Raw genomic sequence first — 27,256 nt, 5'->3', positions numbered from 1 at the left:
GACAATATACAGACACTCGAGTAATGTATGTTCCTCACCTCTACTTTGTACATGCCCAGGGTCCTGTATCTCTCCTGGATGTCAGTGAACCTCATCTCCACAGCCAGAGACATGTCCCTGATGTCTGAGATGGTGCCCAGGACAAACTTCAAGTCCTCCAGGGTGTTTGGGCTCCTCTTCAGGTTCTCAGACAGTTGCTATTCAACAATACAATCATACACAAACATGAGGGGTTGCTTAGTAAGGAATAGAGTTGAGGAGTATAGCAACAATTCATAGTATGTATTTATTTTTTATTTAACCTTTATTTTATCAGGGAGTCATACTGAGACCAAGGTCTCTTTTACAGATGAGCCCTGAATTACAGAAATTACAGAAAATACACACATCAAAATATAAATACAGTGCTGTGAAAAAGTATTTGCCCCCTTTCAGATTTTCTCTATTTTTGCATATTTTTTATACTGAATGTTATCAGATCTTCAACCCATGTCGTCCAAAAAGATATACTTTGACTCATCTGTCCATAGAACATTCTTCCAAGAGTCTTGATGATCATCCAGGTGCTTCCAGGTGCTTTTTGGCAAACTTCAGTCACCTTTTTGGACGAGATGGGTCCCATTATGTCTGGCGAAAACCAAACACTCCATTTCACAGTAAGAACCTCATTCCGGTCAAGCATGGTTTTGCCTTAACCCTCCCGTTGTCCTAGGGTCAAAATGACCCGCCACTGTGTTGAACCAACTTTATTTAATTTTTATATTTTGGGGATCATTTGTGAGAAGGAGTGGCGCAGTGGTCTAAGGCATCATCATCTCCTGAGTGGCGCAGTGGTCTAAGGCACTGCATCGCAGTGCTAACGGTGCCACTAGAGATCCTGGTTCGAATCCAGGCTCTGTCGCAGCCGGCCGCGACCGGGAGACTCATGGGCGGCGCACAATTGGCCCAGCGTCGTCCAGGGTAGGGGAGGGAATGGCCGGCAGGGATGTAGCTCAGTTGATAGAGCATGGCGTTTGCAACTCCAGGGTTGTGGGTTTGATTCCCACGGGGGGCCAGTATAAAAAAATAATAATTATGTATTCACTAACTGTAAGTCGCTCTGGATAAGCAGCTAATTTTAAGCAGTTCTGCATGGAAGAGTGGGACAAATGTCCTCCACAGCAATGTGAGAGACTGATCAACAACTACAGGAAGCATTTGGTTGCAGTCATTGCAGCTAAAGGTGGCAAAACCAGTTATTGAGTGTAAGGGGGCAATTACTTTTTCACACAGGGGAATTGGGTGTTGCATAACTTTGTTAATTAAATAAATAAAATAAGTATAATTTGGGGGGTGGGTATTCGTAAACTCAGGCTCCCTTTGTCTAATATTAGGTTTTGGTTGAAGATCTGACAACATTCAGTATAGAAAATACGCAAAAATAGAGAAAACCAGAAAGGGGGCAAATACTTTTCACGGCACTGTACAAAATGCAAGCAGAAAGAAAATCACAGTCATAAAAAACAAACACATTCATCAGTAATAAGGTCCTCAATCAGCTTTCTGAATTGCCCTAGAGGCACCAAAACATCCAATCTAAGAAGGTTTTTTCAGAGTTAGCCATCCCTGAGACCGGGTGTGGTAACTCATAAGTCTAAAGTTTAGTAATGATGTTAGGTACAGTGGGAGTTTATGTAAAAGGACTTTATGAATGAAAACATAGCAATGTATCAACCTACGTGACATCAAAGAGGGCCAACCAACTTTCTGGTAGTGATGAGCAATAAAACTGTCTGCCGTAATAAAGCGCAGTAAGCTATGATAAACTGCATCTAACGGCTTTAATGAAGTGGCAGCTGCGCTCATATACTGTAGATGATGTCGCCATAGTCTAGGACCGATAGGAACGTTGACTGAATAATAAGTATGCCGTACCAGTAGCTCATCCCGCAGGTTGAACAGGTCCTCTCGGGCTGACTCGTTGAGCAATCTGCCCAGAGAGTTGACCCAGGCTTGGGCGTTCTCCTGCACGGTGCGGGCCAGAGGCTCCAGGTTCAGCCTTATAATGTGCTCATCCTTCACCAGCGGCTGCAGCGCCACCTCCACGCTGACCCGGGCATAGAACTGCAGCTTCTCGTCATACATGACATAGGAGGGCCTCTTTGCGGCAAACTTCTCCATGACGATGGCCTTGTCCAGCTTCCAGAGGGGCCGGTAGCGCTTCCAGCGGTTGAGGTAGCGTCCCACGGCGCTGAGTAGGCGCTGGATATTCTGGGAGACGGCCATGGCCCTTTCATTGACCTGGGGGTGCTGACACACCTCGCTGTAGAAACTGAACACCACCGACTCATCCTCTCCATCAACACGCTGAGGAGGACACTCTATACAGGTGCCATGCATCCAACGCACAAACCGCTAGTGGGAGAAGAGAGTCACACCAGTCATACACTACACAGGGATGTTGTTATATGTTGGTAAACAGGTATGGGGGAAGGGAAGGGTGTTGTGTCCTACTTTGGTGCTCTCTACACAGTCTCTGACACACTGCATGAGGAGCTTGTACACCTCGTTGTTTTTGGGGTGCAGCACAATCTCAGGGGCAGACAAGATGGTTTCAATTTGGAAAAGTGGGGTGTTGCCCATCATGGCCATGTTAAAAGTCTGGATGTTCCTACGAGAGAGAGATAACAGAGATAATGCACTGTTATGTTCACACCTTTCATCTCAAATCATGAAACATTATCAATTTTTCCATAGCTTACAATACCACAATGTGTATTTGCCTGTAGTTAAAGCCACCTGGAAAGAGGTATGCTAAATGTCCCACCTGAGCACCATCTTGGTGAGGGAGTCGAAGACCTTGCATTCCCAGTAGGTGTAGTACTGGCCCATGCGCTTGGCTTTGCCACTGTTGGTCTGCATGATCAGACTCTCCATCTTGGTGAGCAGGGGGCCAATGGCTGTGAACTTCCTACTCAACAGATTCAGATCCTTCGCCCTCTCTCGCTCGATCAGCTCACAGAACTCTTTCACTCCTAAAACCACAGTTACAGTGAGGGAGGCTAAACTACTGAAAATGGCAATTTATCAGACTCTTGTTCCCACTTGATGTGATATTTTAGCTTACCCAATGTCATTCTAAATAGTATTGACATTCTGTTTACCTGGTAGGTCATCTGATTTGTCTGGGGCTGGAAATTTGAATAAGTTGGCTGTCTCAATGGACTGCAGCTTGGCATCAATGTCCCTCTCATTCTTCTGAATTTGATTGACAAGCGACTCAAACTTAGACGCAGCCTGGGTGCCTCGGTTGATGAACTCAGAGATGCCTTAAACCAGAAAGGACAGGTACCTCTGAGTATTGTGACATGTACTCACATTGGGGAACGAAAAACAATGAAAAAATCAAATGCACTTTTATTTCATCATGTCAGAGCAGAGCGTATGTACCCAGGGCGTTCCAGTTGAGCCTCTTGTATCCTGAGCGCATCACCCTCCTCAGCTCCTGGATCTGCTCGGCCAGTAGGAAGAACTCTGCATCGTTCAGACAGTCCATCAGAGAGTGGTAGCGGTTCACCAGGTTCTTCAACCCATCCACATATCTAGTAACATAGTGTTAAAGCAGGTTAGGACAACTGTGATGAGTACACAAACTGGTTTAGCCGTTTCCATCTGTTGTCACTTAGTGTTGGTTGTGTGGAAATATCACCTGAGGAATTTGTCCTCTTGCAGAGCCACATTACGGGCCAGCTCAGGCACAGAGTAGCCCAATTGCTCCAAGTACTTGGTCTCTGAAATGATCTCCTTCAGCTCCGGGGCAAAGTTAATCATGTAACGCACCCCCCTCTCCATGTCCCGCTCAGTTGCTGGGCCAGTCTGAGAAAGAAAGAAAGTATGCAGAGATGCAAGGACATATGACCCAAGAGACAACGTTAAGGGACTTCACAAGATCTTTACAGGATAGACTTGTTCATAAAAGCCTTGTTGGTGAGGAAAGGTGTATTTCAGCCTAGGCCCAGCCGCCCAGTGGTGTGTTACTAAGTACCATGTCTAGAGGGGCCTGTTCTCCGGTGACGACCCCTGAGCTGTTGACCATGACCAGCAGGGTCCTCTTCATCAGCAGGGGCAGGCTCTGTTCCGTCTCCTCACGCCAGCGCTCATACTTCTTCTGCTCATATTCCTTCATACGGATCCCCACTTCCAGGTACTTGGCCTTGGCCTAAGGAGGAGAGGAAGATGGTGCTGTAAAAAAGCTGTTTCAGACAAAGGTTTTATCCCAAATGGCACCCTATTCCCTATGTAGTGCACTACTTTTGACCAGGGAATAGGATTCCATTTGGGAGACATCCAAAAAGACCCTCATTAAGACATACATGTGATGTACAACATGGAGCAATTACTTGGATTAGTTAGTTAGTTGCTCAGTGCTCTCACCGCTTTGCCAGGCTCACTCTCCAGCATATCTGTGACCTCCAGGAAGCGGATGATGGTGTGTTTGATGTGGTGGAAGAGAGAGCGCTCCCAGTAGATGGCTCCAGCCACTGGGGGTTGGTTCTTATTCAGAGGAGGGTTGTCCTTGCACTTCACAAATATCCCGTTGATTATGTCCACCTATCTCACAACACACAACAGAGCCAAGAAGTGACCCAGCTTTCCTAAAGCTCACACCATTACCATGACTCCATCCAGATGCCACATTGTGTATACAAATTATATTATTTGAGTGCGAGTACCTTTTGAACTCTACAAATTATATGAAAAATATAAGATTATATATTATAAGGCTGGAACTTATTTCAAGACAAATCCAATCAACACATTTGTGTTATTTTCTGTTCTTTTGATGTACCTCTTTGCAGTACTGGGCCAGGATGTCGTTGAACTTCATCATCATCTGGTTGTTGATGGCCTCTCTGGAGCGGATGTGTTTGAACTTCAGCAGCATGTCGAAGGCTGCCGACGCAGAGCGCAGCGTCTTGAAGGACTGGTCAATGAAGTTGATGGCCTCTCCTTCGACAGCCTGGGTAGACAGGCAAGGTGAGAGGAGTGAATCATGGCTTGGTGATGAATGAATCAATGAATGTGGATTCCAAAATTGCTACCAAGATGTCCTGCTGCTCCCACCTGAACCTTGGCCTTGAAGTCCTGCATGACCATCTTCCAGCTGCCCATCTTGCGGATGTTGAAGGGGTCGAAGCTGAGCTCCTCGATGGGCACCACCAGGCTGTCTACCCAGCGCAGCACATCGTCAATACGCTTAGGATCCCCCGTCACTGCCTTCAGCTCTGGACCAAAGATGTTATAGAACTCCTCCAAGATCTGCAAAAGTATGTTCCTATTGTGTTTAGCCAGAAGTGAATGCCTTACAATTGGTTTTCATAAAGCAGAATTGTTGAGCATTCATAGAACGCATGGGAAAACAGGGTGTGGGTTAGTCATTGAATCAATAAAGGATATGGATGTGGTCGGTCTGTTTAAGGTTAGATTGAGAGGATGTTGAGGTGTTTGTCAATCAGGCAGGTTGAACTGACCTGCAGGATATTGTACAGGTCCTGGCAGATGGAGGCCATATAGTCGGTCTTCTCAAACAGCTTTTTACGGTCAAACTCCCAGCGTGGGTCTCTACCTGATGTCTCAATCCTGGCCCGCACCTCAAAGTAACAAGCTTTCCACTGGTCCAGCACCTGCTTTCCATCCTGAGCTTTGGCCTTCGCTACCTCCCTCTTGTCTCTGTCCATTACAAAGAATATAAAATTCAAGCAAAGACAGCGACATACAGTACATGTCATTGTAAAGAAAGGATGAGAAAACATGACTTTGGTATAAAACCGTTTTAGGGTTATGGATTACAGTTAGGATTCCAAAACTAAGGGTGGAGTTACAGTTGAAGTCATGAGAAGAGGTAAGAGGGCAGGGTCAACTCACTTGAAGAGCATGCGGACATTGACGACGCGAGCCACACGCTCAGACAGCTCCCATGCAATACGCTCCATAAGGGGCACCATGCGTTCGTCCTTGTTGTAGTGGCTGGAGATGATCCACACCATGCGCAGGCCGTTCATCATCAGAGGGATGGTGTCCAGGATCACACCAAAGTCTGCCCCCGTGGCCAGGTTCTGGAACACACAAGACACATGCTAAGTCAAGGCATGGAGAAGAGCCTACAATTTAGCCTCCGGGATATAAGGATGACATATCAAAATAGCTTATTCCATCTGTCAGCAGCAGAATAGTCAGACCTACATCTTTCAATAATACATAGCATGTTTCTGCCATAATGTGAGGTTTGGGGAGAACAGGGTCTCTTCCTCAGGACTATGAGCCCACCTTGAAGTGTCTCTCCAGTGTACTGAGGAAGCGCACATTCTCCACAGACTCCACGTGGAGCTTGCTGAGCTCGGTCACGGTCAGGTCCAGGTTCTGGACAGTGACCGGGTCGGCTTTGGTCATCACCTCCAGGATCTTTTTCACCACAGGCAGTTTGAGCTGCTCACTCAGAGCACTCAGGATGGCTGTTCGCTCCCGCCAGAAATCTATCTCTGCCATGGGGCCTGGCACCTGGGAATGGGAATAAGTGTAAAACAAACAGAAATAGTAGTAACCAGCCATTTTTACTTAAAAAACAACAACAATGTTACTAATTTATTTTCATTTTGAATCATAAAAGGTCTGCATACATAAAAGGTATGGGCCCAATAGGCTATTCCCTCTCTCTCACCTGTGGTTTCTTCTTCTGCTGCTCCTCGATGACGATGGTGATCTGAGTCTGCCAGTTCATCACACACTGTTCCAGCTTTTCCACCACCTCTTGAGTGGCCAGCAGCGCATCCACCTCTGGCTCCAGGTCCAGTTCAGGGATGTGCAGCTTAATCTCACCTGAAATGCACACAGGTGAGAAGCCATTTCAATGTGAGTTCACCGGCTGCCTGCGGAAATTTGCCAACAGCAGTGACCGTAAGAAGCACTCGCAGGTCCACACCAGCGCCAAACCGTACGACTGCAAGGCCCACGGCTGCTTCAAGTCCTACACACACCCCAGCTCCCTCAGAAAACACATGAAGATCCACCTCAACGCACTCAAGTCCTCCCCTACCTCGGAACCCATAGACCTGTCATTCACAGGGATTCTTGGGAAACGTAGTTCCCGGGATTATGTAGCTTCGCGGACTAACTGCTCATCTTCTAGGCTCTCGCTGCCTCCGGCGGTGTCCAACATTAAGGAGTGGTACGTGTGTACCAGGAACACAGGTCAGGGACAGAACTACCTCCAACTCACAGCAGATGAGATCAAGTCAGAGCCATGTAGCGGTGATGAGGAGTATTATAATACGACGTAGCAGCAGGACAATGCTTTGCAGTATGGACTGTGTGAACTACAATGAATCCCAAATACAGGGATAGAACTGGAAGATGAACACAACATACGTCCCCTGTCAATATGGAGATGTGGTGAACACAACATACGTCCCCTGTCAATATGGAGATGTGGTGAACACAACGTACGTCCCCTGTCAATATGGAGATGTGGTGAACACAACATACGTCCCCTGTCAATATGGAGATGTGGTGAACACAACATACGTCCCCTGTCAATATGGAGATGTGGTGAACTCAACATACGTCCCCTGTCAATATGGAGATGTGGTGAACACAACGTACGTCCCCTGTCAATATGGAGATGTGGTGAACACAACGTACGTCCCCTGTCAATATGGAGATGTGGTGAACACAACGTACGTCCCCTGTCAATATGGAGATGTGGTGAACACAACGTACGTCCCCTGTCAATATGGAGATGTGGTGAACACAACGTACGTCCCCTGTCAACATGGAGATGTGGTGAACACAACATACATCCCCTGTCAATATGGAGATGGACAGATGTGATGGAGACTTGCTGTATGTGTGAATGTCTGGGCCAGTATTCATAAAGCGTCTCACAGCGTAAGAGTGCTGATCTCTGATCAGTTTTGCCTTTTTAGATCATATTAAAAAAGATTACAGGGAGGATCTGATCCTTGATAAGCACTCGTATTCTGATAGGCGTTATGACGACCAGGCCCTAATGTCAGTGTATTATCTAATGAGAAGCCGCAGCCATGAAACGTATTGCCATAAGAGATTGAAGACAACATCCCTCTGATAAACACCCAGGATCAGGGCCCATATCCACAAAGCCTATCAGAGGAGGAGTGCTGATCTAGGATCAGCTCCAACCTCTTGTTCATCATGATTTAAAAGGGCAAAACTGCTTTGTAAATACGGGGCCTGACCCGAGTTAGATTCTTGAAGATATTTGAGGTGCGCTTGATTTCCCTTGGAGTTTGCACTTTTGGGATTAGTCCATTGGTGCCTGTGTACCAGGCAAACTAAATTTACATTTTAGTCATTTAGCAGACGCTCTTATCCAGAGCAACTTACAGTTAGTGAGTGCATACATTTTTTTTTCATACTGGCACCCCGTGGGAATCGAACCCACAACCCTGGCGTTGCAAGCGCCATGGTCTACCAACTGAGCTACACGGGGCCTAAATCAAGTGCATCTCAAGTATTTGACATATGTAAATGTAAGTCGCTCTGGATAAGAGCGTCTGCTAAATGACTAAAATGTAAATGTAAATGTAAATGGAGAGGCCACGGAATTATCATTCACCACATAAACCTTCAGATACAGTGTAAAACACCAGAGAAAACGGTGCACTTGTTACATGATGCATGCATTCACACACATCATGCTTAGAGAGCATGGTAGCTGCTGAACTAATTCCTGACCCTGTTGATGGTTGGGTCCTGTCTTGGAGGAGGAACTATTTCATGGTATGATATACAGTTGAAGTCGGAAGTTTACTTACACTTATGTTGGAGTCATTAAAACCCGTTTTTCAACCACTCCACAAATGTCTTGTTAACAAACTATAGTTTTGGCAAGTCGGTTAGGACATCTACTTTGTGCATGACACAAGTAATTTTTCCAACAATTGTTTACAGACAGATTATTTCACTTATAATTCACTGTATCACAATTCCAGTGGGTCAGAAGTTTACATACACTAAGTTGACTGTGCCTTTAAACAGCTTGGAAAGTTCCAGAAAATGATGTCATGGCTTCAGAATCTTCTGATAGGCTAATGGACATTATTTGAGTCAATTGGAGGTGTACCTGTGGATGTATTTCAAGGCCTACCTTCAAACTCAGTGCCTCGCTGCTTGACATCATGGGAAAATGAAAAGAAATCAGCCAAGACCTCACAAAAAAATGGTAGACCTCCACAAGTCTGCTTCATCCTTGGGAGCAATTTCCAAACGCCTGAAGGTACCACGTTCATCTGTACAAACAATAGTACGCAAGTATAAACAACATGGGACCACGCAGCCGTCATACCGTTCAGGAAGGAGACGCGTTCTGTCTCCTAGAGATGAACGTACTTTGGTGCGAAAAGTGCAAATCAATCCCAGAACAACAGCAAAGGGCCTTGTGAAGATGCTGGAGGAAACAGGTACAAAATTATCTATATCCACAGTAAAACGAGTCCTATATCGACATAACCTGGTGCTTTGCTGCAGGAGGGTCTGGTGCACTTCACAAAATAGATGGCATCATGAGGAAGGACAATTATGTGGATATATTGAAGCAACATCTCAAGACATCAGTCAGGAAGTTAAAGCTTGGTCGCAAATGGGTCTTCCAAATGGACAACGACCCCAAGCATACTTCCAAAGTTGTGGCAAAATGGCTTAAGGACAACATAGTCAAGGTATTGGAGTGGCCATCATAAAGCCCTGACCTCAATCCTATAGAAAATGTGTGGGCAGAACTGAAAAAGCATGTGCGAGCAAGGAGGCCTACAAACCTTACTCAGTTACACCAGCTATGTCAGGAGGAATGGGCCAAAATTCACCCAATTTATTGTGGGAAGCTTGTGGAAGGCTACCCGAAACGTTTAACCCAAGTTAAACAATTTAAAGGCAATGCTACCAAATACTAATTGAGTGTATGCAAACTTCTGACCCACTGGGAATGTGATGAAATAAATAAAAGCTTAAATAAATCATTCTCTCTACTATTATTCTGACATTTCACATTCTTAAAATAAAATGGTGATCCTAACTGACCTAAGACAGGGAATTTTTACTAGGATTAAATGTCAGGAATTGTTAAAAACTGAGTTTAAATGTATTTGGCTAAGGTGTATGTAAACTTCCGACTTCAACTGTACAAACACAGACACACACACCTTCCAGCTGCTGGAGAGTCCTGTCGATGTGACCCAGGAACTTGTGAGTGCTGTTAAGTAACTCATCACGAATCATAAGTACTCCACGGGACTCCACAGGCCTCTCATCCTTGTCCCCATTTCCATCACCAGTTGCCTCCTTATCCTTGGAGGCAGCTGCCCCCTGCTGGTAGCCTCCATCAGTCAGCTTCAGCTGGTTGACAGACAGCATTGGGATGTACACCTGGAATCACCAAGAGACAGTAGGATAATGATGGCTTGAGACTTAAAGGGCTCATCTGAAACAACTAAGAACAGAAAGCAGAGAGTTCTAATGGGCCACTTGCAAAGATGAGTGTTTACATGAGTCATAAACATGAATATCCTATCTAACATTCATCAGGTTTGAAGATTTTGTCTCAAGTAGAGTATGAATCCCTTGTATATTACACACATAGTTGAGCATGTCCTTCAGCATCAGTAGGGAGTGTCCATTCAGCATGCCAATCTCCAACAGTTTGGGCATCAGATTGTTGGCCTCGTTCATGTCAATGGGCTCAATGATGGTTTCTAAAAACAGAAGAAAAAATATATATAAACGAAACATTAAAAAGGGATGTCTTGAATGCTTTCTCTACGACAAATTAGGGACACACAATTTGCCATGTAATAACACCATGCAAACAAAAATCTGTCAAATTAATTATACTTTTTTGAGTAGACCTGTCTTCTTTGGTTCCCTTCTCTCACCCACCTTTAGTGTTCCTGAGAAAGTAGAGGATGTTGGATTTCATGAACCTCTCTGGGACATGATTTACTGCTACGTGAAGCTCCATGTGGTACACGACTCGAACCTCAATCCTCTGTGACAAGAACACAAAATCATACAGATAAGAAGATAGATGTGCTTCCATCTCACTCAACTAATATGACCTTCACCTTAATTTCATGTCCAATACACAGATAATATTATTTGACCAGATTCCAGATTCTTGTTATAGCCTGGCCCACAATAGACTACTATTAAGTGATATTTATTTTATAACACCTTGAATCATGTTTGAAAGGGAAGCTGTAGTCCCACACAGAGGGTAAATCTTACAGTGAGGGGAGGATCATCTTCTGAGTCAGAGGTGCCCTCAGTTTCGTGGGCCTGGGAGTCATCTGCAGGGTGGGTAGACTCTGTCTTTGGGGCCTCTGAGTCCCTCCCCTTGTTCTTTTCTGTGGCCATACGGAAACAAGTGTCAACACATACAATGACAATAAACGCTTATATCCAATAATAGGAGGACATAGGATAGGTCTACTGTATGTATTACGTGTACCACTACACCACAACCAGTCACATTGTATCTAAGCAGATACTACACTAGTAGTACTGACTATCTCCAGGGGACTTGTCTCTCTCAGAAGCAGGTGTGTCACAGGAGGGTTTGGATGACTCTGCCAGACTGCCTTCATCCTCATTCTCAGCCAGTTCCAAGGGATCTTCATTCAGAAAACAGAGGTAGAAAGTATTTTAATGTTACACATAATAGTAATTACTAGCTGAAAAACGTAAAACATTGTTTGCTGTCAAAGTCACTCTTGGTCATGTAACTAGGTTTAGATCAGAAACCTCTGCTGATGGTTAGCAAATCTAGCTAACATAGCTAGCTAGGCTACCTGGGTCTGCTTTGCTAGCAGAAGTGTCACAGGCCTTTTCTCATTTGGGCAAAAGTCTGTCTTCTACCCTCTCTCCTCCGTCCTCTCTCCTCCGTGACCCGGAAACCGATAAATGGCCGAGGAGATGACAATTAGTTAGTAGGCGAACGGAAGAGTGTATCCTACCCGAGTCCTTCCCTGAAGAGTTTTGAAATCTGCCACACCATATTTGCCATATATTTAACCAAAGCCTAAAGGAGTGTGTGCATCCACACTTTGCTGCCTGTTCTTAGTAAACTGATGGAGAGAATTGTGTTTGAACAAATACAATGCAATTTTTTAAGACACAAGTTAACTACTGACTTTCAGCATGCATATAGGGAAGGGCACTCAACTTGTACTGCACTGACTCAGATGACTGATGAATGGCTAAAATAAATGGATAATAATAAGGTAGTTGGAGCTGTATTGTTAGATTTCAGTGCAGCCTCTGATGTTATTGATCATCATTTCTTATTGAAAAAACTCACTTGTTATGGCTTTACATCACCTGCCATCACATGGTTGGGGAGTTACTTATCCAATAGAACTCAGAGAGTATTCAGATATGTACAGTGCGGTATCCCTCAGGTCAGTTGCCTTGGGCCGTTACGCTTCACTATTTTTTACAAATGATTTGTCTTACAAGAAGCTAAAATGACTATGTATGCTGATGATTGCACACGACACATCAGCACCTACAGCCGGTGAGCGCACTGAGACTCTTAGCAAGGAGTTACAGTCAGTGTCAGAATGGGTAATTAATAATAAACTGGACTTAAATACATCTAAAACCAAAAGCATTGAATGCACAACTGGAGTTGTGCATAAAGGGTGTAACCATTGAACAAGTTTGAAGAAGCTGAACTCCTAGGAGTAACATTGGATGGTCAGTTATCATGGTCAAGTCATATTGACAAAGTTGTTGTGAAGATGGAGAGAGGTATGTCTGTTATAAAAAGCTGTTTACTGAGTAAAGGGTCTGAATACTTACACTACCAGTCAGAAGTTTGGACACACCTACTCATTCAAGGTTTTTTTTTTATTTTTACTATTTTTTACATTGTAGAATAATAGTGAATACATCAAAACTATGAAATAACACATATGGAATCATGTAGTAACCAAAAAAGTGTTAAACAAATCAAAATATATTTTATATTTGAGATTCTTCAAATAGCCACCCTTTGCCTTGATGAAAGCTTTGCACACTCTTGGCATTCTCTCAGCCAGCTTCATGAGGTAGTCACCTGGAATGCATTTCAATTAACAGGTGTGTCTTCTTAAAAGTTAATTTGTGGAATTTCTTTCCTTCTTAATGTGTTTGAGCCAATCAGTTGTGTTGTGACAAGGTAGGGGGGGTATACAGAAGATAGTCCTATTTGGTAAAAGACCTAGTCCATATTATGGCAAGAACAGCTCAAATAAGCAAAGAGAAACGACAGTCTATCATTACTTTAAGACATGAAGGTCAGTCAATACGGAAAATGTCAAGAACTTTTAAAGTTTCTTCAAGTGCAGTCGCAAAAACCATCAAGCACTATGATGAAACTGGCTCTCATGAGGACCGCCACAGGAACGGAAGACCCAGAGTTACCGCTGCTGCAGAGGATAAGTTCATTAGAGTTACCAGCCTCAGAAATTGCAGCCCAAATAAATGCTTACATTTACGTTTACATTTACGTAATTTAGCAGACGCTCTTATCCAGAGCGACTTACAAATTGGTGCATTCACCTTATAGCCAGTGGGATATCCACTTTACAATATGTATATATATATATTATTTTTTTATTTTTTGGGGGGGTGGGGTAAGGGGGGTAGAAGGATTACTTTATCCTATCCCAGGTATTCCTTAAAGAGGTGGGGTTTCAAGTGTCTCCGGAAGGTGGTGAGTGACTCCGCTGTCCTGGCGTAGTGAGGGAGCTTGTTCCACCATTGGAGTGCCAGAGCAGCGAACAGTTTTGACTGGGCTGAGCGGGAACTGTGCTTCCGCAGAGGTAGGGGGGCCAGCAGGCCAGAGGTGGATGAACGCAATGCCCTCGTTTGGGTGTAGGGACTGATCAGAGCCTGAAGGTACGGAGGTGCCGTTCCCCTCACAGCTCCGTAGGCAAGCACCATGGTCTTGTAGCAGATGCGAGCTTCAACTGGAAGCCAGTGGAGTGTGCGGAGGAGCGGGGTGACGTGAGAGAACTTGGGAAGGTTGAACACCAGACGGGCTGCGGCATTCTGGATGAGTTGTAGGGGTTTAATGGCACAGGCAGGGAGCCCAGCCAACAGCGAGTTGCAGTAATCCAGACGGGAGATGACAAGTGCCTGGATTAGGACCTGTGCCGCTTCCTGTGTAAGGCAGGGTCGTACTCTCCGAATGTTGTAGAGCATGAACCTACAGGATCGGGTCAACGCCTTGATGTTAGCGGAGAATGACAGGGTGTTGTCCAGGGTCACGCCAAGGCTCTTCGCACTCTAATGGGATGCTTCACAGAGTTCAAGTCACAGACACATCTCAACATCAACTGCTCAGAGGGGACTGTGTGAATCAGGCCTTCATGGTCGAATTGCTGCAAAGAACCCACTACTAAAGGACACCAATAAGAAGAAGAGACCTGCTTGGGCCAAGAAACACGAGCAATGGACATTAGACCGGTGGAAATGTGTCCTTTGGTCTAGAGTCCAAATTTGAGATTTTTGGTTCCAACCGCCGTGTCTTTGTGAGACGTGGTGTGGGTGAACAGATGATCTCCGCATGTGTAGTTCCCACCGTAAAGCATGGAGGAGGAGGTGTTATGGTGTGGGGGTGCTTTGCTGTGATTTATTTAGAATTCAAGGCACACTTAACCAGCATGGCTACCACAGCATTCTGCAGCGATATGCCATCCCATCTGGTTTGGGTTTAGTGGGACTATCATTTGTTTTCAACAGGACAATGACCCAACACACCTCGAGGCTGTGTAAGGGCTATTTTACCAAGAAGGAGAGTGATGGAGTGCTGCATCAGATGACCTGGCCTCCACAATCCTTCGACCTCAAACCAATTGAGATGGTTTGGGATGAGTTGGACGGCAGAGTGAAGGAAAAGCAGCCAACAAGTGCTCAGCATATGTGGGAACTCCTTCAAGACTGTTGGAAAAGCATTCCAGGTGAAGCTGGTTGAGAGAATGGCAAGAGTGTGCAAAGCTGTCATCAAGGCAAAGGGTAGCTATTTGAAGAATCTCAAATATAAAATATATTATGATTTGTTTAACACTTTTTTGGTTACTACATGATTCCATACGTGTTATTTCATAGTTTTGATGTCTTCACTATTATTCTACAATGTAGAAAATAGTAAAAATAAAGAAAAACCCTTGAATGAGTATGTGTGTCCAAACTTTTGACTGGTACTGTATGTAAGTGTAATATTTCCGGGTTTTTTTTATTATACATTTGCTAAAATGTCTAAAACCTGTTTTTACTTTGTCATTATGGGGTATTGTGAGGGAAACAAATTATTTAATCAATTTTAGAATAAGGCTGTAACATAAAAAAATGTGGAAAAAGTCAAGGTGTCTGAATACTTTCCGAATGCACTATATGAATAGTGTGTCTATATGAATAGTGTGTCAATAGTATTTTTTTTGTCTCTTGGTGTCTTTCCTATATACACTGAGTGTACAAAACATTAAGGACACCCGCTCTTTCCATGACATAGACTGACCAGGTGAATCCAAGTGAAAGCTATAATCCCTTGATGTCACTTGTTAAATCCACTTCAATCAGTGTAGATTAAGGGGAGGAGACAGGTTAAATAATTATTTTTAAGCCTTGAGACAACTGAGACATGGATTGTGTATGTGTGCCATTCAGAGGGTGAATGGGCAAGACATAATATTTAAGTGCCTGTCACGCTCGTCTGAAGGAGGAGACCAATGCGCAGCGTTGCGAGTGAACATGATGACTTTATTAACTTAAAGCAACCACGAAGAAAACAACAAATGACGATCCGTGAAGTTCTATACTGAATACTACTAACAGCAACAAAGAAACAATAACCCACACCACAAAGTGAACTCACACAGTATAAATATGGCTCCCAATCAGAGATAACGAGCCGACAGCTGACACTCGTTACCTCCGATTGGGAGTCATACGACTAATCAAGAACAATTAACCAAACATAGAAAATGCACAACCAGAAATCCCCAACATAGAAATACACCCAAACAATGAAACTAAACAACCCTGGCTCAAATATCAAGGTCCGTGGAGCCAGAGTGTCACATTACCCCCCCCTAAAGGTGCGACCTCCGGGCGCACCAGCATACAGTCTCGGGAGGGTCTGGGTGGGCGTCTGTCCCTGGTGGCGGCTCTGGCCCAGGTCGTGGTCCCCACCCCACCTTAGTCACTATCCGCTTCCGTATTCCCTTCCTCATGACCACCCCCCAACTAAACCCCACTGGATTAAGGGGCGGCACCGGACTACGGGGCAGTACCGGACTAAGGGGCAGTACCTGACTAGATGGCGGATCCTGGCTGGCTGGCTCTGGCGGATCCTGGCGGGACGGCTCTGGCGGATCCTGGCTGGACGGCTCTGGCGGATCCTGGCTGGACGGCTCTGGCGGATCCTGGCAGGACGGCTCTGGCGGATCCTGGCTGGCTGACGGATCTGGCGGATCCTGGCGGGCTGACGGATCTGGCTGCTCATGGCTGGCTGACGGATCTGGCTGCTCATGGCTGGCTGACGGATCTGGCTGCTCATGGCTGGCTGACGGGTCTGGCTGCTCATGGCTGGCTGACGGGTCTGGCTGCTCGTGGCTGGCTGACGGATCTGGTTGCTCGTGGCTGGCTGACGGATCTGGCTGCTCATGGCTGGCTGACGGATCTGGCTGCTCATGGCTGGCTGACGGATCTGGCTGCTCATGGCTGGCTGACGGATCTGGCTGCTCATAGCTGGCTGACGGATCTGGCTGCTCATGGCTGGCTGACGGGTCTGGCTGCTCATGGCTGGCGGAAGGCTCTGACTGATCCTGTCTGGCGGAAGGCTCTGGCTGATCCGGTCTGACGGAAGGCTCTGGCTGCTCCTGTCTGGCGGAAGGCTCTGGCTGCTCCTGTCTGGCGGAAGGCTCTGGCTGCTCCTGTCTGGCGGAAGGCTCTGGCTGATCCTGTCTGGCGGAAGGCTCTGGCTGATCCTGTCTGGCGGAAGGCTCTGGCTGATCCGGTCTGACGGAAGGCTCTGGCTGCTCCTGTCTGGCGGAAGGCTCTGGCTGCTCCTGTCTGGCGGAAGGCTCTGGCTGCTCCTGTCTGGCGGAAGGCTCTGGCTGATCCTGTCTGGCGGAAGGCTCTGGCTGATCCTGTCTGGCGGAAGGCTCTGGCTGATCCTGTCTGGCGGAGAGCTCTAGCGGCTCCGGTCTGGCGGACGGCTCTGAAGGCTCATGGCAGACGGGCGGCTTTGCAGGCTCAGTACAGACGGGCAGTTCAGACGGCGTTGGGCAGACGGACAGTTCAGACGGCGTTGGGCAGACGGGCAGTTCAGACGGCGTTGGGCAGACGGGCAGTTCAGACGGCGTTGGGCAGCCGGGCAGTTCAGGCGCCCGTTGGGCAGACGGCCAGTTCAGGCCGGGCTGGCGACGCACATCGTGGACCTGGTGCGTGAGTAGGAACAGGCCGGACCGTACCGGGAACACCCACCACTGGCCTTAACTGGGGATCAAGAACGGACCGGACCAGACTGGGAACACACTTCAGTCTCTCATGCCGTGCCACAACAACTTCCCTCCCTCTACTCGCCAATGGCTCCCGTAATCCGATAGCCTTCTCTCCTTTTCTCCCTGTGGCAGCCTCCTGCTGCCCAGGCGCCTAAGCCATGTGCCCCCCCAAAAATTTTTTTGGGAGTAACCACGGGCTTCCAGCCTCGACTCCGCGCTTCCTCTTCATACCACCTCCTCTCGGCTGCAGCTGCCTCCAGCTCTTCACGAGGGCGGTGATATTCCTCCTCAGACCACCTCCTCTCGGCTGCAGCTGCCTCCAGCTCTTCACGAGGGCGATGATGTTCCTCCGGTTGTGCCCAAGGACCCTTTCCAGCCCGAATCTCCTCCCATGTCCAAAAGTCCTTAGGAGGCATCCATAACTCCTGTGTCCAGACCCCTTGCTCCTGGACGCGCTGCTTGGTCCTTTTTTGGTGGGTTATTCTGTCACGCTCGTCTGAAGGAGGAGACCAATGCGCAGCGTTGCGAGTGAACATGATGACTTTATTAACTTAAAGCAACCACGAAGAAAACAACAAATGACGATCCGTGAAGTTCTATACTGAATACTACTAACAGCAACAAAGAAACAATAACCCACACCACAAAGTGAACTCACACAGTATAAATATGGCTCCCAATCAGAGATAACGAGCCGACAGCTGACACTCGTTACCTCCGATTGGGAGTCATACGACTAATCAAGAACAATTAACCAAACATAGAAAATGCACAACCAGAAATCCCCAACATAGAAATACACCCAAACAATGAAACTAAACAACCCTGGCTCAAATATCAAGGTCCGTGGAGCCAGAGTGTCACAGTGCCTGTGAACATGGTATGGTAGTAGGTGCCAGACGTACCTGTTTGTGTCAAGAACTGCAACGCTGCTGAGTTTTTCACGCTCAACAGTTTCCTGTGTTTATTAAGAATCGTCCCCTACCCAAAGGACATCCGGCCTACTTGACACAACTGTTGGAGTCAACATCGACCAGCATTCCTGTGGAACGCTTTCGATACCTTGTAGAGTCCATGCCTCGACGAATTGAGGCTGTTCTGAAGGCAAAAGGGTGGCTGTGTAACTCAATATTAGGAAGGTGTCCTTAATGTTTTGTACACTCAGTGTATAACTTTTATTTAATTTTTTATTTTGAATTTAATGTAATATTTTATGTTGTTCTTGTCTATTACTGTTCTGTAGTTTGTCATGTATTTGCACATTTTATGTGGACCCCAGGAAGATTAGCTGCTGCATGTGCAGTAGCTAATGGATATCCTAATAAACTAAACTAAATTAACACCACCTTTGAAAGCAGAAAACACGTTTAAAATAAATATGCTAGTTATCGTTTTATCAATAATAAGTCTAACTTAATTTGTTTACAGTTTTTTCCGACTGCTTACACACAAAATCTTTTCATGTCACACGATTTTTGAAACCTCTCACTCAAAGTGCAAAACTACACACCAAATCTCCAAAACCATAAGCTATTTCTCAGCCTTTGACTCAGTTGTCAATTGCATAAAACACTTTTTTCAAAACACTACACACAATTCTCTACCTAAAACACAAAAATCTAACAGGAAGTGACTTGCTTTCCTTTTCCAAACACAACCATTCAAAATGCTACACTTATTCACCAGGTCACACACACACTCTTCACATGTGAAAACACTAATTGCTTAACTGATCACTAACCAATCACTGCTTTACTGTAGTATAGGCCTATAAATAGGTCAAAGGTCAGATTACCTGTTTTGAACAATGGATGCCAACAATGGACAGAGAGCAAGAGGAGTAGGAGGGAGAGGCAGGGGACAACAACGAGGACAAATTCAAAGACGAAGTGTTGGAAGAGGAGGAGGAGGAGGAAGAGGAAAATGAAGAGGAAGAGGAAGAGGAAGAAGAGGACGAGGGCAAAGAAGAGAAGGAAGGAGATTTATTTATGTGGATGAGGTTGGCTTCAACCTCACCAAAACCAGGCGCCGCTGAAGAAATGTAAAAGGACAGAGGGCAATTACCAATGTCCCTGGACAGCGTGGGGGTAATATAACTATGTGTGCTGCCATCACTCAAAACGGGGTCCTCCATCACAATGCCACACTGGGTCCGTACAAGACCGGCCATAGGCTCACTTTTCTGGATGCAATTTACACAATGCTTGTTCCTGATCCAGATCAGGAGCCTGCTGGATTTGTGGTTATATGGGACAATGTTAGTTTTCACCGGGCTGTTCTGGTCCAAAACTGGTTTGCCACCCATCCACAATTTGTAGTTTTGTACCTACCCTCATATTCACCTTTTCTAAATCCCATAGAGGAATTCTTCTCAGCCGGGCGCTGGAAAGTGTATGATTGCCAACCCTATGCCCGCATGCCGCTTCTCCAGGCAATGGAGGACGCATGTGGGGACATAGAGGTTGCCTCTGTCCAAGGTTGGATACGCCATGCTAGGAGATACTTCCCTCGATGTTTGGCAAGAGAAAACGTATCTTGTGATGTGGACAAAGTATTGTGGCCAGACCCAGCCCGGAGAAGAGATGAAGCGTAGCTTAGCACTGGTGACTGCCCACCCCCTACCAATTCCTGGACTGCCCCCGGGACCCCACACACACAATTGTGTTCTTTACTGTATTCTAAAGAATATACTTTTGGTTTACATATGTTTATGGTTTTGTTGTGTGCTACTGTATACAACAGTAATGTTTGGCCTAATAAATATTTTCTGTTTCTACATTGCATTGGTGTTTACAGTGTACTTGTTACCCCTCTCAGCAGATTACTTTCACTGTAGAACATTGTATTGAAATGTAGATATAGCCTATGAAAGACCAAAGAGCTTTAGATTTAGAACAACAGTGTTTACATGGTATATCCAAAAATGTACTATTATGAAAGAAGTGTTTGCCATTTGATGCAAATGCTTCATTCTGACATGTGTTTACGGCATTTTGAATGCAGTGTTACATTTTGAAGGAGATGTGAGGCATTTTGCATTTTGTGTGTGCAGTTTTGGGAATTGTGTGTAGAGTTTTGAAAAAAGGAGACATAGTTTTGAAAACGTGTGTAAGCAGTTGGAAAAAACTGTAAATCACTTTACACATTTATTTTGGGATCCACCCCAGTTGTCTACTGTAGGGGATCTTGGTCCATTTGACTATGGATTAATATATAGAGCACTGCTAGCAAGCAATCTTATCCATCAGGGGCTGTATGTCTCAGAGTAGGTGCGCTGATGTAGGATCAGGTTCCCCTTGACCATGTAATCTTACCAGTATTCATTATTATCTCAAAGGCTAAACTGATTCTAGATCAGCACTCCAACTCTGAGACGCTTTGTGAATACAGCCCCAGAACTAGCCTACTCATAATGGTGTAGAGGTTGAGGCCATCTTTTGTTTACATGCACGAATGTACGCATACATCAGTTGCATAAAAGTTTCATACAGTACCCTATAAAGTGTCATACAAAAGTATTTGCTGGGTGAGCACTGCACACACACTGTAAAAAAAAAAAGTTACTGTTTCAATTGTATTATTATTAAGTAATTGGTTCCACAGCCTTTTTTTTTGTTTACTCAACTTTTCAGTCCAAGTGTTACCTGAACAAAAAATAAATAGTTGGCCCAAACTATTTAAAAATTATGTGTTTGCTCAACTTGTCTCATATGTTCATTCAACTATAAATTATTATTTGGGTATCTTAACAAAAAAATGCTGTGCAACTGGTTACACACACACACACACACACACAAACAGTGCTTTTAACATACAATGTTTTCAATTTACATACACTACATGACCAAAAGTATATGGACAGCTGCTTGTCGAACATCTCATTACAAAATCATGGGCATTAATATGGAGTTGGTCCCCCCTTTGCTGCTATAACAGCCTCCACTCTTCTGGGAAGGCTTTCCACTAGATGTTGGAACATTGCTGCGGGGACAGCCTCAAGAGCATTAGTGAGGTTGGGCACTGATGTTGGGCGATTAGGCCTGGCTAAAGGTGTCATCCTATGACAATGCCACGTTGAAAGTCACTGAGCTCTTTAGTAAGGCCATTCTACTGCCAGTGTTTGTCTATGGAGATTGCATGGCTGTGTGCTCGATTTTATACACCTGTCAGCAACGGGTGTGTCTAAAATAGCCGAATCCACTAATTTGAAGGGGTGTCCACATACTTTTGTATATATAGTGTATTTGACACACGTTGACATAGATGATTACATTGTGCATGTTATGTTCATTTATACAGTAATTATTATTCAACATGTTAATGGAATTCCGATCTTCCTGCTACGCCCACCATGTCTGTGTCAATTATCAGTTAATCTGACTATTCTTTCATCATTGATTTGATTTACTTATTTCAGCTATTTTAGCTTTTTTTGTATAGTTGTCTAATGTTGATGGGGCATATAATGTTAATGTTACACTTAATGTGTACTTTTAACAGTGCTGAGATTTTCTTTGATGTGCAAAGTGTAGCAATACAGGTGATATCAGTAATTGACACAGACATGGTGGCATTGCAGGAAGATTGGAATACCGTGAACCAAGAGGTTGTGAGTTCAAATCCCAGGTGAATATTAATTACTGTATAAATGAACACGCACAATGTGTGCCAAATATGTAAGTTAAAAACATTGTATGTTAAAAGCACTGTTTGTGTGTGTAACTATGTAGTTCTACATCCTTTTTTAGGTAAGCTTCTCAAATAATTTGTAGTTGAATTAACATATTAAACTATTTGAGCAAACATAAATTATATATATTTTTTAGTTACACTTGCAGGTAACACTTGGACCGAAACGTTGAATTAAAAAAAGGCTGTGGAACCAGTTCCTTAATAATAATTAGTTGAAACAACTCGATTTTTTCACAGTGTAGTTTAGGGAACTTTCGTGACACGACTCTCACAGTTTATTCCTTGCCACTGAAGCCCTATAAGCTTGCTCTTTGGGGGAGTTAAGGCTACCAATTCTGTAAAAGTAGTTTGTGACAATGTCTTGTAGCCAAAATGCTATCTATACAAATAAAATGTAGGCTACAGGTAATTGCATTGAATCAGATCCATGATTTGTTTATGATGTCACAGAGACAGCCATCATCTCCTCACCATTCTAGATCATAGATGCGGTAAAGAGGTCAATGGAATGCAGGATGCTGTGACGCCGTCATTGGCGCACATTCTACAAATCTGATCTAAAAAAGTTGTTATTCGTCAAATCCGTAATGTATTGTAACAGGTCCACAATGTGGTTACTAAAGTCCGATTTGGCTATATTTGGCTGTTTTCGCTGCATAACATTTAGAAGTTATCCCTCTTCAGATTTAGAAGAAGTAACTGCTAAATGCTAACTCCCATTCGTATGAGCTGGTAGCATAGCTAGCATACAGAAATCGGTGGTGGTAGTCAAAGTCGTTTTTAACTGTAATGCAGTTGATTGGTGTTACAGGTTTTGGTTTTTCCATTTATGTTTTGAGGTTGGACTTCAGTACGTATAGCACGTAGGGCGCATCGATTGGTGTCACCTCATTAGTCAGTATGTGTTATACCTGTGCTGGTTGCCGTCTCATTAGTGGGAAGGTGTTTCACCTGTGCTGGCCCAGGTGCTATTTAAGAGTGGCTGGCCCAGTGCTCCAGTTGTCTTGATAGATGTGGAGCGTTAACACGTTTAGTTAGACAAACAATACTTTATCTGATTTCGCCGATTTCGTTTTGCGCCACCTTTTTGGTTTGCTTCCTGTCTTTAAGTTGGGTGTGGGTTTTTCTTTTGGTTTGCCTCTACTTAGGCACATTTAGTGGGCGCTCATGGTGGGTGTCTTTTAGACCCCAGTTGTTGTTGCTATGCAACTTTAAGTGGACACCCCCATGAGTGTCTTTTAGAACCCCTCTAAAACCCCACCTGTTTAGTTTTGGTTGATGTCAGTGACTCTTTATAAGTGATTATTTGTAAAATCGAGCACACAGCCATGCAATCTCCATAGACAAACATTGGCAGTAGAATGGCCTAAACTGAAGACCTCAGTGACTTTCAACGTGGCACTGTCAAAGGATGCCACCTTTCCAACAATTCAGTTCGTCAAGTTTCTGCCCTGCTAGAGCTGCTCGTCGGGAGCTTCATGAAATGGGTTTCCATGGCCGAGCAGCCTTACACAAGGAATAATGGTCTGGGGCTGTTTTTCATGGTTCGGGCTAGGCCCCAGTGAAGTTCCAGTTCCAGTGAAGGGAAATCTTAACGCTACAGTATACAATGACATTCTAGACGATTCTGTGCTTCCAACTTTGTGGCAACAGTTTGGGGAAGGCCCTTTCTTGTTTCAGTATGACAATGCCCCCACGAACAAAGCGAGGTCCATACAGAAATGGTTTGTCGAGATCGGTGTGGAAGAACTTGACTGGCCTGCACAGAGGACTGACCTCAACCCCATCGAACACCTTTGGGATGAATTGGTACGCCGACTGCGAGCCAGGCCTAATCGCCCAAAATCAGTGCCCAACCTCACTAATGCTCTTGTGGCTGAATGGAAGCAAGTCCCCGCAGCAATGTGACAACATCTAGTGGAAAGCCTTCCCAGAAGAGTTGAGGCTGTTATAGCAGCAAAGGGGGGACCAACTCCATATTAATGCCCATAATTTTGGAATGAGATGTACTTTTGGCCATGTACTGTATATTGGGGTTGACATCCATACAAGCATTATACTCCAATGTTTGCCTCAACATATTGTGAAATACACATATAAACAATATGCTAAATGAAGGCTAATTTTGCTGGGGGGCAATGAGGAGATTCGGGATCTTTACCCCACGGCATCTTTCCCCCACACGTTTCCATGGCATTTCCATTGTTTTTGTCGATTTCATTGTTTCTTAAGTAATGATTTCCAGACTATTGTTTTTTTGTCCTTGAGCTTTCAAAGACCACAGCCAAGACCACTGCTAAACTACCGCACCACCAGAGGACCAGAGATGCCCAGGAAACATATCAAACTCCAGCCCAGGAACCAGTCCAAACACCCAGTGTGGCTCAGCAAGAGACCAGGCCTTACTGGAAGTGTGGGATGAAACAGACTTACCAGATGAGAACCAGAGGCACTGATTCAGCCCCCAGCTGGAAGACTGGCTCAGGACCCATCAAGGAACTGTTCCCACCTTTGGTTCAGGAAGCTGACCATCCAGGTGGACATTATCCCTGTACTGGCCCAGGAGCCTCTGGCCCAGGTGGCCCAGGAACCTCTGGACCAGGAACCTCTGGCCCGGGTGGAAGGCAGAGGGTGGAAGCCTACTTGGAGTTGCCTACTGAGGACCTACCTTCCTGAATTTTCGGATCCCCATTAGCTGACGCTATGATGTCAGCTAATCTTCCTGAAACACCTCTGGCCTAGGAATCTCTGGCCTGGGAACCTTTGGTCCGGGTGGAAGGTAACCTAGCGGTTAAGAGCGTTGGGCCAGTAACCGAAAGGTCGCTGGTTTGAATCCCCGATCCGACAAGGTGGAAAAATATCATACTAAATGGAGTGTCTTGAATTTACGTACAGAATAATACGAAATGCTCTGAGACCAGGTTGCAGCCCCAGCTGTGAGTTTATCATTGGGAAGGCTCTTGCAGAGAAGTGTGCCCTATACCAATCATCGCATTCCTCTAAATTTCCATTCCCAACTCGATGTTCAATTACCTTACATCAATTTATTTGCAACAATTGCTTTGGTCTAGTAAATGCCATTTGCCTGATGATGCGCAACTGGAGGAGGGTTTCATACAAGCACATTTTTTTCCACGTTCCCTCTCCTCACCACCTCGCCTCGATTACCTTTGACCTTTTCAAAAGGAAGCATGAGAGGATGCAGGAGTTGGGCAAATCCAATTGAGAAAAGGCCAGTGTGATGATGAGTGGCAGTCATTATGGTGCTTTCAAGACAACTGGGAACTGGGAAAAAACGAGGTCAAATCATGACGTCAGTGATCTTCAGGTTGGAAAGTGGAAGATCTAGAAAGATGTCTGAGTTTTCTAATTGGAATTTCGAGTTGGATGACTGTTCAAAACGATTTTTCCTAGTCTGAGCTTGTTTTTTTCAGAGTTCCCAGTTGTCTTGAACCATATAGATAGCTAGATAGATTTGATAGATTAGATAGATAGATAGATAGATGACTCATCTTTGTATCTGTGCCATTATAGCGTCTATGACAGCATGGGCAGCACCATTGAGGCAATCTCTATTTTGATGTAGTCAATTTTATTCTTCAGGATTGGCTGATCCCTCCTTATGACCCAGTTGGACATGACTCCAACATGGTCCCCAGGAGGGATAAGCCAATGAAGTTGGAAGTCCCACCCAGTTGACTACATTAAAATGGTGGAAGCCCTCAATGGTGCTGCCCATGCTAATACGGCCTTTTGGCCACTAGAGGCCTCTATCATTCTCTATGTCTTGAACGCACTGAAGTCAGAGATTTCCGAGTTCCCAGTTGTTTTGAGCATGGCATAGGATGATGCCAGAGTTTCTGATTGGAAAAGGCTATAAGGACACGCCTGATGCCTAAACCGATATTTCATTTTAGAATGTATTAAAATTAGGCTAGGGTTAAGGTAAGGGACAGTTTTAGGTTTGATTCCTTATTGATGTCACTTGTTAAATCCACTTCAAATCAGTGTAGATGAAGCGGAGGTGACAGGTTAAGGATTTTAAAGTCTTGAGACATGGATTGTGTGTGTGTGCCATTCAGAGGGTGAATGGGCAAGACAAAATATTTAATAATATTTGAACGGGGTATGGTAGTTGGTGCCAGGCACACCAGTTTAAGTGTGTCAAGAACTGCAATGCTGTTGGGTTTTTCCATGCTCAACAGTTTCCTGTGAGTATCATGAATGGTCCACCGCCTAAAGGACATCCAGCCAACTTGACACAAATGTGGGAAGCATTGGAGTCAACACATGGGCCAGCATCCCTGTGGAACACTTCTGACACCTTGTTGAGTTCATGCCTCGACGAATTGAGGCTGTTCTAAGGTAAAAAGGGGTGCCACTTGTATTAGGAAGGTGTTCCTAATGTTTTGTACAATAGTCTCTCCCTTTCCGACTTGGAATTCGTGTTTTACCAAGTTGAACTTGAAGTTCCCAGTTGTCTTGAACGCACTGAAGTCTGATATCGATTTTCGAGTTCCAAGTGGTCTTGAACGCGACATTGGCTACTCCACACTCACTTACCATTCGGAATTTCAACTTCAATCTCTTCCTCTTTGACTCCTTTGAAAAACAGCATCGTCGATGCCGACTCTTCCTCGGTGACTTCATTCAGAAATCGGATTATCTTCTGCTCTTCTTCTCCATCTCCGCGGCTCAGCAATTCCTCGAAACAACCTGGCTCCGGCAAATAAAAACAGGAACATACCCGGTTTCGGATCCACTCCACCCGCGGATCGTCGAGGGACATTTTATCCCACAATTAAATTACAACAAAGTACGAATGTTAGCTTTTTAGCTAACGAGCTTCAAACTTCGTCGTTTGTGTTGATGTAGCTAGGTACTTGCAACAACTGACAGCCTCATGTCACTATGGCAACTGGTCAACTTTCTGAGCCATGCGCCCCCTTTGGCGCCCTCCAGTGCCAACATCGCATAGTCTCGCGTGGCGCTTGGACACTGGTGTC

General features: G+C 45.0%; 1 protein-coding gene across 1 annotated transcript in view; it reads right to left on the bottom strand.

The window, feature by feature from the left end:
• The window catches only part of dnah10 (dynein axonemal heavy chain 10), a 67,178-nt gene extending 40,039 nt beyond the window's left edge, over positions 1-27,139 (bottom strand). Inside the window, exons 1-21 of the mRNA XM_041901141.2 lie at positions 26,814-27,139; positions 11,577-11,681; positions 11,296-11,414; positions 10,948-11,056; positions 10,648-10,763; positions 10,215-10,437; positions 6,698-6,855; positions 6,307-6,537; positions 5,905-6,095; positions 5,511-5,709; positions 5,104-5,298; positions 4,829-4,999; positions 4,414-4,590; positions 4,025-4,198; positions 3,689-3,855; positions 3,430-3,581; positions 3,144-3,308; positions 2,807-3,014; positions 2,494-2,650; positions 1,915-2,394; positions 39-197 (exon numbers count right to left, since the gene is read on the bottom strand). Of these exons, the coding sequence (XP_041757075.2) occupies positions 39-197; positions 1,915-2,394; positions 2,494-2,650; positions 2,807-3,014; positions 3,144-3,308; positions 3,430-3,581; positions 3,689-3,855; positions 4,025-4,198; positions 4,414-4,590; positions 4,829-4,999; positions 5,104-5,298; positions 5,511-5,709; positions 5,905-6,095; positions 6,307-6,537; positions 6,698-6,855; positions 10,215-10,437; positions 10,648-10,763; positions 10,948-11,056; positions 11,296-11,414; positions 11,577-11,681; positions 26,814-27,039 (3,882 nt within the window). The 5' untranslated portion in view covers positions 27,040-27,139. The remainder of the gene's footprint in view (positions 1-38; positions 198-1,914; positions 2,395-2,493; positions 2,651-2,806; positions 3,015-3,143; positions 3,309-3,429; positions 3,582-3,688; positions 3,856-4,024; positions 4,199-4,413; positions 4,591-4,828; positions 5,000-5,103; positions 5,299-5,510; positions 5,710-5,904; positions 6,096-6,306; positions 6,538-6,697; positions 6,856-10,214; positions 10,438-10,647; positions 10,764-10,947; positions 11,057-11,295; positions 11,415-11,576; positions 11,682-26,813) is intronic.
• Between the last annotated feature and the right edge of the window lie 117 nt (positions 27,140-27,256).

The sequence above is a fragment of the Coregonus clupeaformis genome, chromosome 16 (genome assembly GCF_020615455.1).
Source record: "Coregonus clupeaformis isolate EN_2021a chromosome 16, ASM2061545v1, whole genome shotgun sequence".
In the NCBI taxonomy this organism is placed as follows: Eukaryota; Metazoa; Chordata; class Actinopteri; order Salmoniformes; family Salmonidae; genus Coregonus; species Coregonus clupeaformis.
Note: the sequence above shows the minus strand (reverse complement) of the source record. Positions and strands in the feature narration are given on the sequence as shown.